This window comes from Grammomys surdaster, unplaced genomic scaffold (assembly GCF_004785775.1).
Source record: "Grammomys surdaster isolate TR1022 unplaced genomic scaffold, NIH_TR_1.0 373, whole genome shotgun sequence".
NCBI lineage: Eukaryota > Metazoa > Chordata > Mammalia > Rodentia > Muridae > Grammomys > Grammomys surdaster.
The window spans coordinates 10,999,306-11,013,572 of NW_021604792.1; the positions used below are offsets into that span (position 1 = coordinate 10,999,306).

The 14,267-nt window shown below is 37.1% G+C and overlaps 1 protein-coding gene across 8 annotated transcripts in view; it reads left to right on the forward strand.

The window, feature by feature from the left end:
- Positions 1-12,781, forward strand: part of LOC114632484 (killer cell lectin-like receptor subfamily I member 1) — a 31,296-nt gene extending 18,515 nt beyond the window's left edge. For 2 of the 8 annotated variants that reach the window (XR_003713099.1, XR_003713098.1), the window contains exons 5-9: positions 343-494; positions 1,011-1,114; positions 1,873-1,980; positions 11,470-11,605; positions 12,678-12,776. Coding sequence is in view for 5 of the 8 variants with exons in the window: in XM_028781016.1 (XP_028636849.1) it covers positions 343-494; positions 1,011-1,114; positions 1,873-1,980; positions 11,470-11,521 (416 nt within the window). In the remaining 3 variants the exon portion in view is untranslated. Of the gene's footprint in view, positions 1-342; positions 495-1,010; positions 1,115-1,872; positions 1,981-6,735; positions 6,772-11,469; positions 12,274-12,677 lie in introns of those variants that run through there. The other 6 variants (XR_003713100.1, XM_028781019.1, XM_028781016.1 and 3 more) reach the window with 6 other exon arrangements.
- The last annotated feature ends 1,486 nt before the right edge of the window (positions 12,782-14,267 follow it).

Genomic DNA, 14,267 nt, shown 5'->3' on the forward strand with positions numbered 1-14,267 from the left:
ATGATTATGGCAAATATAATATTTAATTTTGCTTTTCCCACAGGAAGCAATTTATATTGTCTTTTACACAGAAAAATCTAAATCAAAAATTTGAAATCACTAATTAAATAAAAGTTGTATAAACATTACTCACCAGTTGTATACCTTCTTGGGACGGAAGAATAGGTCATAGGCAGGAGACTGGCTGAACATCTTTGCACCTTGCATTAACTAGGACACCAGCAAAGGCATTAATGAAACTTTGCTCTCTATGTAGGAGTCATGAGTCTCACAAAAGCCTAGCAATCATACTAATAGTCATTTTAGTACTGAGAAACCATTTCACACATGTGCATTTCCTAGACTCCTCCTATGATCTTTGTTCATCTGACTGGATTGCCTTTGGAAACCATTTCTATCAAGCTTTTCATGGAACGAAAACCTGGGCAGAGAGTCAGTCTGCCTGTGAGGAACTGAAATCTCATCTTGTGATCATAGACTCTGAAGAAGAGCTGGTAAGTCACACATTCCTGCTTTTCTTCTCTTTGTAACTGATGGCACTGGGAACACTGTCCATGAAGATCAGACTGAATGTTCTAGAGGTCATGTGAGACCTGCTCATGACAATTTGCTTTTATCCTTAGTGAGAACACAGGGAGGACTCTCCAGCATTCTGAGACTTAATGCTACAAGAAAATCAAAGCAGGAAATGACCTCTAGTCAGCATTTTCTATGCAACAAGACCCAAAGCTGCTATTCAGTAAGGAAGGGACATTTCACCCAGCATGGTAACTCCTTCCTGTTACCCTAACACTTGAGAGGCTGAGACAGGAGGACCACCATGAGCTTTGAGGCCAGTTTGGGTTACATAGTGAGTCTCCAAATCAGTTTGGACCATGGGGTGAAATTCTGTTTCAAATATTAAAGATATATACAAATTCAAAGAAATTATTTTTTTAGGAAGCAAAAAGAAAGAAAATGAATTAGGATTGTACATTCACTTATGGATTGTGATTTTCTGTACTCATCAGGAAAATTTGTTATTGTTTGAAATTGAAGGGTGGATTCTTCTCAAAAAGGATGGAACCAACAGGTCCTGGTTATGGGGAAATGACGGTAAAACACAGCACACCTTGTAAGTAAGATCTTTGGATAAAATGGGCTTTGCTGAGGGTAGTAGGACTGTTATACATGTGTGTCCTGTCTCTGTGTGGCACAGAGGAAGCATTAAGAAGAAAGAAAAGCACTCACTCTGATGTAGAAGCAGCAATCTGTAGGTCATAAAAGAGAAAATATGTTAGCCTGATAGAATCTCACATTGAAAACATTCACTCTACTGGACACCCTGGAGACACTTATACATCATTTTAGGAAGTTTGCAACTCTAAAGCAACGATTCTCTATCTGTGGGTTGTGAACCCATTAAAGGCTGAATGACACTTTCACAAGAGGTCCCATAGAAGATGTCCTGCAAATCTGATATTTACATTACAATTCACAACCGTAGTGAATTTACAGTTTTATTAAGTAGCCACAACATAATTTTATGTTTGGTGGTCACCACATCCTAAGGAACTCTCTTAGAGGTTCCCAGCATTAGGCAGATGGAAAACCGCTGCTAAAGCCGTGTACCATTTCCTACTTATTTGAATCCCAATCCTGCTTTCTCAGACAGTGTAGGATTCGCTTGTGTCTGATGTTTTCCATTAAGCTTACCATTTTGCAATTAAAGGTCACCACTCACTGGTGGCTCGTTGTTTTCTTCCTGTAACAATATGTTTTCATCTCTTTGGCCTGGACTAGTTTTAGCTAATTCAAACTCTAAAATTAAAAACTGTGATCTCTAATAACTACCTTATGATTTATGATTTTTTTTAAATTGTTTTTCTACAGAATTTATGATTCAGAAAAGAATAACAGCTGTCATTATCTGCGTGGGAACCAATTCATTTCTGGTGACTGCTCATCTAGGAAATCTTACACCTGTGAATTTAATATAAGGTGACACCTATCTCGCTATAATAATTTTATTTAATTATGAACATCAAAATGTCTGTTATTTCTTGAGTTTATAATTTTCATATTTGATCTTTGTCAAAAGGCCAATGATGATGGTTTTTGGATTTTGAAGATGTTTTACTGAGATGAGATGGTGATTATATTTTTTATCATCGATATCATATTGAGTGAGAAATACTCTTCTTAATGATGATCACAACTCGATCAAGATTTCTGTTATTAATAAATTACATATCTAATACCATTTATATTTGGTAATTTAGCAATAGACTTAAAGTGATCAAAGGATTCCATATGAATATAGTGGGTTTTTTAAAAGTTATTTGTGTATTTTTTCATGTATAAGGAATAAGGACTCCATGAAGCATGTGGAGGTCACAGGATAAGTTGGTGGAAGTGATTTTCTCCTTCCACTTTTATGTGGACTCCAGGGGTCCCCAGGCTTGAATAAATTTTGCTACACACTGAGCCATGTTACTAGCTTGGTTTTTGTTTTTGGAGTATGCTTATCCTATGTTGTTGTTCAGCCTGATCTGTATTCCCAGGGCTAAAACTAGTTTTGAGTCTCAGCAGACCTAGTAGGTAGACCAGAGATGCAGCCCACCTCACCCAGTGTAGTATTCCTAATGGGCAGATACCTTTGAAGATTGTTCAAAAGACATATTGATGATTATGCTTGAAATAGCAAGAACAGGTTTAATGGAAAAACAATTAATAACAAATGCAGGGGCTGGAGAGATGGCTCAGAGGTTAAGAGAACTGATTGCTCTTCCAGAGGTCCTGATTCAATTCCCAGCAACCACGTGGTAGCTCACAACCATCTGTAATGGAATCAGATGCCTTCTTCTGGTGTGTCTGAAGACAGCGACAGTGTATTCATTCATATACAGTAAATAAATCTTTAAAAAATAACAAATGCAACTTCGATTGAAATAGTTAAGAAGCTTAGCTGAGCTGCAGTGACAGCTCTGAGGTTAAGAGTGCATACCGCTCCTGCAGAGGTACAGGTTCAATACCCAGCATCAACTTGCTATCTCAAAGCAGCCTGTAACTCTAGTTGTAGTAGATCTGACACACTCTTCTCATCTTCCTGGGCTCCTGCATGCACATGATACACATAAAAACTCACATATGCACTCACAGATATATTGAAGTGACTACCATCATGTTATCTTCTCCTGACTTCATTTTGTGCTTGCTTACCTTTCTATCTACCTACACCATCTACCCTAGAAACACAATTGAATTTCCATGGTCCAGATGTATTAACCAGAATAGTTAATGTTTATACCAATTTAACAGAAGCTAAATAATTGAAGAAGGTATGACTCAAAAAATTGTCATGCTGTGTCTAAGATTACTAGTATGTTCTGCCAGAAATTAATGCTTCAAAGTTATTTTGAGCCTTGTCTAACATTGATATAAATTATGGTCTTTGTGATTTTTGCCTTTAAAAATATTGTGCCCCTGAGTTTCAGCATCATGAGGTGTTGAGACATGAACCTGCTCTTGATCACCAGCTAATAAAAGACCAATATGCTTTTACTCGGCTTATTAAGAAAGGTTTTCTGTATCTTTCTTGTATGAATTATTATAGTATAAAATACTAAGTAAATAAATTTTTATAAAAGGAACTCAGTCAAGCCACTTTTCTAGAGAGCAGATAATACTTTACTTTCTGTCCTTTGAAAAGTGACCCAGTGATGATGAAAGAACAAAGGAGAGAGTCAAGGCAGGAATGAAAACCATGATGGAAAAACATAATTCTTGTGCTAAAAGGACTAAAACTGAAAATTTAAAATTTTCATATTTTAAATCCTTAAAGAAACAATGGCAAACAATTCTCCAATTGAATTTCTAAAAATTATTGTTTGGATTAAAATACAATAAGCTGCAAAACCATTAAGAGCAATTTCAGAGAGGAAAACCACAGCTATGAACACCATTGTCCTACTGCTGACATTTAGAGGTAATGACTGTGGTGTTTGAGTGATGGCTCAATGGTTGAGAGCACTAGATCCTATTCTAAAGGACTCAGATTCAATCTCCAGTACACACAGGGAGGCTTACAATTATTTGTAACTTCAGTTCCAGTGAATCCAATACCCTTCTATGTTCTTAGAGGGCACACACATGGTACAAACACAGCCAAAGGCCCAGACCCATAAAATAACAATGATGATGCTGATGAGGCCTCACTTCTCATCAGTACCTGGTCCATTCAGATGACATGTCTAAGTAAGTCTCTCACAATAGCCAATGAGAGCCAACCAGAGACAACTAGAGCCAACCAGAGACAACTAGAGCCAACCAGAGCTGCCACCTGCTCTTAGGGTTACGTAGCATTTTAGACCATAAGGATTAAATAATTTTTTATTCATCTTACAAATTATCCAAATTACAGTGCTCTATTACACTAAGCAGACTGCAATGATAAAACAAACAATAACTGAAGCTTAATACTTAGCTGATGCCAACAAGAATGAGAGTAAAAGCTCAAGGGTGGTGCTCAGTCTCAATGGCTGCCTCGTGTTCACAGGTTCTGCAGTAAAATCTGGGAAAGAAATTCCATGGTTCTTCTAGAATGGAAGGCTTTCCAGCTTGATATTCACTATCTCCCTCTTTTCACTTTCTTTATCTTCTCTCTACTCTTCTCTTTTCTTTATTCTTTCCTTTATTTCTTCTCTCTTTTCACCTACATCTATCATATCTATTTCCATCCATCTTTACACCTTTCCTGTTATTGTGTAACAATGTCTTCTAAGATTGAAACATCTACTCTGGAGTGAAGCTCATTAATACAGGAAGGAAACAAATCAAAATAACTTCAGGAAGTCCCTGAAACTGACCAGATTCACTAACATACATTCTATCTTGCCTGCAACAGTATATAATCAGTAAGGAGTGCTGAGTATCATTCTCTGACCAAATGAGTTACCTGGAAAGAGCACTCTTCAGGCTGTTGAACTGCTTGCAGGCTCTGCAGTGTGCTTCAGGCTTCTGGTTCATGTAATCTGTCACCCATACTGAGGAAATCTTTGGTGATCTAGCTTTGAGTAATTTGAGTAATCGAGTAATCTGCTGCAGCAAGTAACCCCAATAAACTAAATTTAACCAATAAATTTGGTTCACCAAATTGAAGTTTGGTGATATCTGTACTTTGGTCTTTTATCACCTTACTATCTGGAGTAAGCCTATACTTGTTCTTATCTCCCTAGTTAGAGAGTCACATACCACCTATACATGCCAGAGCTCCTGCATGTCTCCAGATATATTTAGGAAATCTTTATAAAAATCAAAATTCCAAATGTAGAAGTTGGATCTGGTTCTTCATCTCAGTCCTATGCTTCCAGAAAAAAAGGCTCAGACTCAAAATATATTTGCAAATAACTTTACTGCATAGCTAGGCTCCTCTATGACTAGATTATAATTTAAATTAACACATTTATTCTAACCTACATTCTTCCATGCATTCTGTACTCAGGTACCTTGAATCTGTCTTGTTAAATCTTCTGCCTGGAACTATACCAGAATCCTTTCTGCCTCTTCGATGTTCTACCTCCTCTTTCTTGCCTAAGCTATAGGACATCAGATTTTTTTTTTTTTATTGTCAGGTGCCATGTCCATACAAACGTAAGATATTCTCTCTGTAATTCCCCTTTCTAGTCCAATAAAAGACTCTTTTTCTTTATACACAATAATAATTATTACGAAGACTATCACACATGGTTTACATTATAATGTCTAGTTCACAGGATTTGGCAATTTGTAGTACACAGTATTCTGTTATCTGTTCTATCTTGATGCATTAAGAGTTCTGGGTCTAAATCATTTTCTACCCTAACTTGCGTTACCAGTCTAAAAAATCTTAGATCTAAAACATCTGATTAAATCCTAAACAACTTAAGCTTAATTGTGAGACTACAACTATCTAGTCTTCAGCCTCAATAGAGACATGAGAAGGAATAGATATCACTTGAGTAAGAAGTGCAGCAAGCAGCTTCTAAGACTAAGAATTGACAGACAGCTGGATGCCTGGACATCTAACCATTAGTTTTTATAAAGCTAGCGCATCTATCTTCAGTCTTCTGGCCCAGAATATCTGACTGATATATTTGTGAAACAAGAATTATGAAGGACTTGCTTACACAGTCTTGGCGGAGCTCAGCAGTCAATTTTGCCTGTGTTTAAGTTTACCTATTCTGGAGCTGGGGCATTTTTGCCTAATGGCAGCTTACCACCTTTTGAAACCATCTTCAAATGGAATTTATTGTGGATTTAATCTAACACTTATATCATGGTAATTGAGTTCCCAAAATTGCAGGAGAATCTGCATGTAAGACACTGAAGGTGTCTGCCCCCAGTTGGTTCTGATTAGTAAATAAAGTTGCTGACAGCCAATGACCGCACAGAGAGTCCTACAAAAGTAGGACTTTATGATTTGTGGGTAAGAGGACCGAGAATGGAAGGAGGAGTTAGAATTACTATTCCAGGAAAGGAGAAATATCAGGCCTGAGATGTGCAGGACAGAGAGACAGCCAACATGTAAGAGTCAGGAATCAATGCTCAGGACTGCTGCAGACCTGGGCCCAGAGCAACCAGGATGGTATATAGGTTTTAGTAAGGAATATCAGAGGGGAGAGTGTACTAGCCACACAGAGGTTTAGAAGTGGCCCAGACATTGAGCTGATTAAGGCATATTAAATATAAGACTGTGTGTATGTATCTTTCATTCAGGAACCCAGAACATTAAGCGAGTAGTGCACTACCTGAAGGGCAATTTGAACAGGATTAATTACCTACAGCAACAAGAGTTTCTTTGATGTCCATCATCTTCTTTGAAGTAAATTGGGGGTACTGCCAGAAGCAGACCTATGGTCAAAAGATACTTTAATAATGAAACAATTTTAAATGCCATATTCTCTGGATCTCTGAAGCTTTTCAAAGACCAATTATCTATCTATTGTATATCTAAATTGTCAAACATTATTTATTCTTAGCTATTTGCTACCTGAATAATATTGAAATCACCTTATTATAGTAAGTGTTTGTAATAGTCATTTTTAAAAGACTAGAACTTTACATCATATCTTCAAGAATTATATAGGCACAATTTCTCATGTAAAACCTGAAAACATATATACATTATATGTTTCAAAATTAACTTTAAATATGCATCAATATATAATAACCTATACCAATGTATCACAAATAATCTTATTTCTGTATCAATATACAAAATTCTGTACCAATGTATCAAAAATATAACTCTGATTTTGCATTAAATACAAATATTTATACCAATGTAAGATTATGGCAATAAAATATTTTTGTTTAAGAGTAGATTCAATAATCCACTCCTTTTTTCTTATAATACATATAATAATCCTATATTCCCTCTTTTTCTTCTTAATCCCCTTTGCCTTACCTAAGAAACAAAGAATAGAGGAAAAAAAAAGAAAAGACAAAAAGTAATCCCTGAATCTAACTTCCCTATTTCATCTCATCCCAGTCCAAAGCTATAACTATTTATAACCAGCCCTTATTAAAAGATTACAAGCATTTAACACCCACTGAATTACCAAAAATAATTACTCCCCCTCTTGGGAACATGGTGTATTTTTCTTATAATTGCTTCCTGTTGATTTTGGACATAGAATTTCTTTTTGAGGGCCCCCTCAAAATTAGAAAAATTGTTACTCTTAAGAAAGCTAACTGTAGCATTTGTTGAGAAGTCTTTATGTGCTAAGAAAGTTCAAGGCTTAACTGAAGTCCAGACTGTAACAATCTGTGATGCTGAACCAAGTGAACTAGCTGTTTTGAAGTTGTCATTTAAGCAAATCTTTAGGGGAAACAGAATTATTGTAGTTTGAGGTAAGATTATGCAGGAAGCTGGAACAGTAAGTCTCAGCATTTCTGTTCAGCATATCCAAGGAAGAAACTTGTCAGAGCTGTACTCTTGGTTTCATGGTTGTGTTTATTGTTAGTTTTGTTGTTGTTGTTGTTGTTGTTGCTGTTGCATTGGGTGATATTTTTATAACATAAAGCTTTCAGAGGTAATATATATTTCTGCCTTAACATATGAACTGTGCAATGAGCACAGATTAGTTAATGATGGGTTTTTTTTTTTTTTTTTTTTTTTTTTTTTTTTTTTTTTTTTTTTTTTTGCTCGTTTGAGCAAGTAAAAGACATCTATCTTTCTTTATAAGTTAGTTTGGATTGCAACTAAAAATGCAACGTAAACCTCAATCTGTGCCATAGGAAAGAATGGAACGTTGAGTCATTAAGGCCCTATAGCCAACAAGATCCATTGGCTATGTACAGTTGAAGTTGTGGCTGGAGATATATATATGCCGCAGTCATTTTCAAAGTTGTTTTAATAGTTGTTTTAGCATTATACATTATGCATTCCATCCGTTTGATTTTTTTTTCCTTTCATTCTGCAACCAAAATCTTCAGAATATCTCTCTTTATCAAATCTGATACTTGTTACTTTTAGTGGAAAGTAACAAAGCCTTTTCTCCTTTTTTGTTGACACAAAAACAAAGCCTCCCTCCCAACATAACCTACACTTTGTCTAGCAGTTTGATGTCGTCATAAGTATAGACTGATTACTCAAGCAGTCCCTTTTCTAGCCTAGTCTGCTCCATTTTGACCTCTCTCAAAGAAGATATACAACACCACATTACCACTGACCATACAACCATTCTCATATTGATAAATCAAATCAAGATTGTAGGGAGTCCAAATATTCTTCTATACAATGATATATATTTATTATTATTTATTGAGACAGGGTTTATCTGTGTACTCCAGGCTGCTCTAGATTTGCTCTGTAGATCAGGCTTGCCTCAAACTTAAAAAGACTCTCTCTCTCTCTCTCTCTCTCTCTCTCTCTCTCTCTCTCTCTCTTTTTCTCTCTCTTTCCCTTCCTCCCTCCCTTCTCCCCCCTCTCTGTCTTCCAGGTATTGGTATCAGAGTCTTGAGTCTATTTAATAATTATGTATACGCTTGAGGACATTTATATCAATTTTATCTCTTACTTTCTTCTTTGGAGATTTAGTTTTATGTGAATTTATCCCTTTTTTGTCTGTTTGTTTAATATTCTCTCATGTATTCAACTTTATTTAAATTCCTTTACATCTCAGTGCCCAAGTATTCCCTTACGCATATTGTATAACCATATCACATTTTCTCTATGACATATGTGTTCATTTGATTGATTTATCCTTTCTGCCTTCCTGATGTCCTACCTCCTATTTCATGCCTAAGCTGTAGGCCATCATTCTTTTTTATTGACAGATGCCATGTATACAGACATAAGATATTCTCTTTGTACCCAAAGTAGACAAAATAAAAACAAAAAGAAAACCAACCTCTAACACATTCAAGTTCAGAAAACAATAAAAATGCCATAACTTCTTAACCCACCACAAATAGACATTACACTATGAGCAGAATTATGCTTTAGGTGTTGTTTCTGAATAGAATGTCTCCAAAGATCTTACCGTAACTCATAGTGACTGGCCTCAAAATCCTTCTTTTGAAAATTTAGGTGGGAATTCCCATGACCACACACCTCTCTCATTCTTCATTTAGAAAAGAATAGAAAAAAAAACATTATTTAAATGTTTAAAACATGCTTTATTAAAAATTATTCCAAAAATAACAGTTTGAGAAGGCTTGATGAACATATGGAGAAACTTTTAAAGATAAGAATTAAACAAGCATTTCTCTCTTAGCATCATAACAATAACAAATGATTGGAAACATAATTTGTGATTATTATAAATTGGATGTATTCCCCAACCTACAAATCCAAAAGTTCATTTGTTAGTCGACTGATCATTTCTCTTTTTTTTTTCAGTTTTTAAAATTGTATTCACTTTTTGTTTTGTTTTCAGTAATCTTTTTTTAATAAATTAATTTATTCTTTTATACTCCAGATTTTATCCCTCCACCCCTTTCACCCTTCAACTGCTCTGCATCCCATACCCCCACCCACACAACTGTCTCCAGGAGGCAGTTCCTACCTCCCATCCCTAACCCCATCTGACCTCCATACTCCCTGGGGCCTCCAGTCTCTTGAAGGGTTAGGTGCATCATCTCTGATTGAACACAGATCCTGCAGTCCTCTGCGGTATATGTGGATATCAGTTGGTGTATGCCGCCTTTTTAGTGGTTCAATATTTGAGAGATATTGGGGATCAAGATTAATTGAGACTGCTTTTCCTCCTACAGGGTTGCCCTCCTCCTCAGCTTCTTTCAGCCTTTCCCTAATTCAACCACAGGGGCCAGCACCTTCTATCTATTGGTTGGGTACAAATATCTGCATCTGACTCTTTCAGCTATTTTTGGGGTCTTCTGGGTGGGGCAGTAATGATAGATCCCTTTCTGTGAGCACTCCAGAGTCTCAGTAATAGTGTCAGGCCTTAGGACTTCTCCTTGAACTGGATGTCACTTTGCTTCTGTTGCTGGACCTTCTTTTCCTCAGGCTCCTCTCGATTTCCATCCCTGCAGTTCTTTCAAACAGGAATAAATATGGGTCAGAGTTTTGACTGTGGGATGGCAATCCCCTCCCTCATTTGTTACACTGTCTTCCTGCTGGAGGTGGGCTTTATAAATTCCCTCTCCCTGCTGTCAGGCATTTCATCTAAGGTCCCTCCCTTTTAGTCTGAGAGTCTCTCACCTCCCAGGTCTCTGTTGCATTCTGGAGGGACCCCCTGCTTCCTATGTCCCTAGATTGTCTATTTCTATTCTTTCTGCTGGCCCTCAGGGCTTCAGTCCTTTTCCCTCACCCAATACCTAATCAAGTTTCCCTTTCCCCCGACCTCTGTCCACTTTTCTTCCCAGGTCTCTCCCTCCTTCCCAACTTGTGATTGCTTTCTTCTCCCTTCCCAGTGGAACTGAGTTGTCCTCACTTTGGCCTTTCAGCTTTTTGAACTTTTTGAGTTCTGTGAACGTTATTCTGTACATTTTTGGCTAATATCCACCTATTAATGAATACATACCATGCATGTCTTTTGGGTCTGAATTACCTTACTTAGGATGTTATTTTCTAGTTCCATCCATTTGCCTGAAAAACTCAGGATTTCCTCATTCACCTGAGGTTTTAATCGTAGCCATTATTATTGGTATAATGTAGAAACTCAGTGTCATTTTGATTTGCATTTTTCTGATCACTAAGGACTTTGAGCATTTCTTTAGGTGCTTTTCAGCCATTTGAGATACCTCTGTTGTGAATTCTCAGTTTAGTTCTATATCCCAGTTTTTGATTCAGTTGTTTGATTTTTTTGGTGGTTAGCTTCTTGAAAGAAAAATATTTTTAAAAAATTTACAAAAGTCAGGCAAATTCTATCTGCTTAGGTGCAGACTAAACCAGTCTAAAGGACAGGTGAGTGAGCCCCTGCCACTCCCTATACTAGGTTCCTCAAGTCCTATTCTAAGGTCTCCTATCTCTTATCCTATCAGCTGCCATGTGGGAGGACCCCTGTCTCCAAATGGGGCAGACCTCAGCTGCTAAGGTGAAAGGCATACCAGTCAGAAGAACAAAGGAACCCATTACACCAGATGCCAATCTATCTATCAGAAGTCAAGCCCCAACCTGGTAAGAGACTACCTAGTATATCAGATATAAAACAGGCAGCAAGAATCTAGGCCTTTAACGAAGTCAAGAATACCAAAGAGGAAACACAAACCAAGGAACAAAATGTCCAACAAAGACAGTTTCAGAAATCAGCACCTAGAATTATAATCACAATAATCATCCCAAACCCACATAATTAAACACCAGTGTAAGAACACAATCAACAACAGCTGTGGTAATATGGTACCACCAGAGAGCAGCTAACCTGTAACATCAAGGCCTAAATATTTCAAGGCTGCTGAAGCACAAGGAAATGACCTTAAAACCAAGTTTCTGAAGATGATAGAGGTCCTTAAAGAGGAAATAAAAAAAATCCCTTGAAGAAATCATGGAAAAGAATGCCAAGAAAGCAAAGAAAAACAAACAAATAAATAAAACAAAACAAACAGGTGAAAAAAAAAACTGTTTGAATCCAAAAATGGAAATAGCAGCAATAAAGAAAACACAAACTGAGAGAAATCTAGAAATAGAAATTCTAGGTAATCAAACAGGAATTACAAATATAAACATTACCAACAGAATACAAGAGACCAAGAGACGGAAGAAAGCATCTCAGGGATTGAAGACACAATAGAAGAAATAGATGCATTTGTCAAAAAAAAAAAAAAGCTGACTCTAAAAAGTTTTCTAACACAAAGCTTCCAAGATATCTGGGACACTATGAAAAGACTAACCTTCTTGAGTTCTTTGAGTTCTTTATATATTTTGGATATTATCCCTCTATCGGATGTGGGGTTAGTGAAGAATTTTTCCTAATCTGTAGGTTGCCAGTTTTTCCTATTAACTATGTCTTTTGCCTTACCGAAGCTTTTCAGTTTCATGAGGTCCCATTTATTAATTATTGATCTTAGTGCCAGAGCCACTGGAGTTTTGTTTAGGAAATTTCCCTACTGTGCCAATGAAATGAGGATCTTTCCTACTTTCTCTTCTATTAGATTCAGTGTATCTGGTTTTATGTTGAGGTCATTAGTCCACTCGGACTTGAGCTTAGTGAAAGATGACAAATATGTATCCATTTTCATTTTTTCTACAGACAGACTACCAGTTAGACGACCACCACTGAAGATTCTTTCTTTTTCTATTGTATATTTTTGCCTTCTTTGTCAAACATTAAATGTTTTTAAATGTGTGGTTTTATTTCTGTGTCTTCAATTCTATTCCATTGATCAACCTGTCTGTCTCTGTACCAATGCCATGCAGTTTTTATCACTATTGCTCTGCAGTATATCTTGAGGTCAAGGATGGTGATTTCCCCCAAAAGTTCTTCTATTGTTAAGAATTGTTTTCCCTACTCTAGGTTATTTTGTTTTTCCAGATGAATATGAGAATTGCTCTTTTCACATCTTTGAAGAATTGTGTTGGGATTTTGATGGGGATTTTGTTGAATGTGTAGATTGTTTTTGGTAGGATGGCCAATTTTACTATGTTAATTCTACCAGTCCATGACCATGGGACATCTCTCTATTTCATTGACCACCAAAAAACAAAACAACCCAATCAGAAAATGGGATATAATACTAAACAGAATTCACAACAGAGGAATCTCGAATGGCTGAGAAGCACTTAAAGAAATCTTCAAAATACTTAAGTGATTAGGGAAATGCAAATCAAAATGATACTGAGACTCTACCTTATGCCAATCAGAATGGCTAAGATCAAAAACTCAGGTGACAGCACATGCTAGCAAGGATGTGGAGAAAGAGAAACACTCCTCCATTGCTGGTAGGAATGCAAACTGGTACAACCACTATGGAAATTAATCTGGAAGTTCCTCAGAAAATTGGAAATAGATCTACCTGAAGACTCAGCAATACCACTCTTGGGTATACACCTAAAAGATGCCCCACCATGCCACAGGGGCACATGTTCCACTATGTTCATAGTGGCCTTGTTTTTGATAGCCAGAAGCTGGAAACAACCCAGATGTCCCACAGGGAAGAATGGATTCAGAAAATGTGGTTCATTTACACAATAAAATACTACTCAGCTATTTAGAATGAGGAAATCCTGAGTTTTTCAGGCAAATGGATGGAACTAGAAAATATCATCCTGAGTGAGGTAACTCAGACCCAAAAGGATATGCATGGTATGTACTCACTAATGAGTGAATATTAGCCAAAAATTTACAGAATACCCAAGACACAATCTACAGAATTTAAGAAGGACCAAGTGATGATGCCTCAATCCCACTTGGGAGGGAGAAGATAGCTATGAAGGGGGGGAGGCAGAAGGAGGAAGGGATATTCATGAGAGAGGGGACAGAGAGGAGAAGGGTGGAACATGATCAAGTATTGGAGAGTGAACAGAACTGAAGCCCTGAGGGCCAGCAGAAAAAATGGAAACCGGCTACCTTGGGAGAGAAGAAGGAGGTGGGGGGACATTCTAGTATGTACTGGAGGCCTGGGAGGTGAGAGACTCTTGGACTCAAAGGGAGGGACTTTGGTTGAAGTGCTTTACAGTGAGGATGGGGAGTTTGTGGAGTCCACCTTCAATGGAGGGACAGGACATCAAGTGAAGGGATGGGGTTGTCATCCCACAGTAAAAAGCTCTAGCCTAGTATTGTTCCTGTCTGAAGAAACAGCATGGACAAAAATAGAAAAGAGCATGAGGGAAAGGAGGTCCA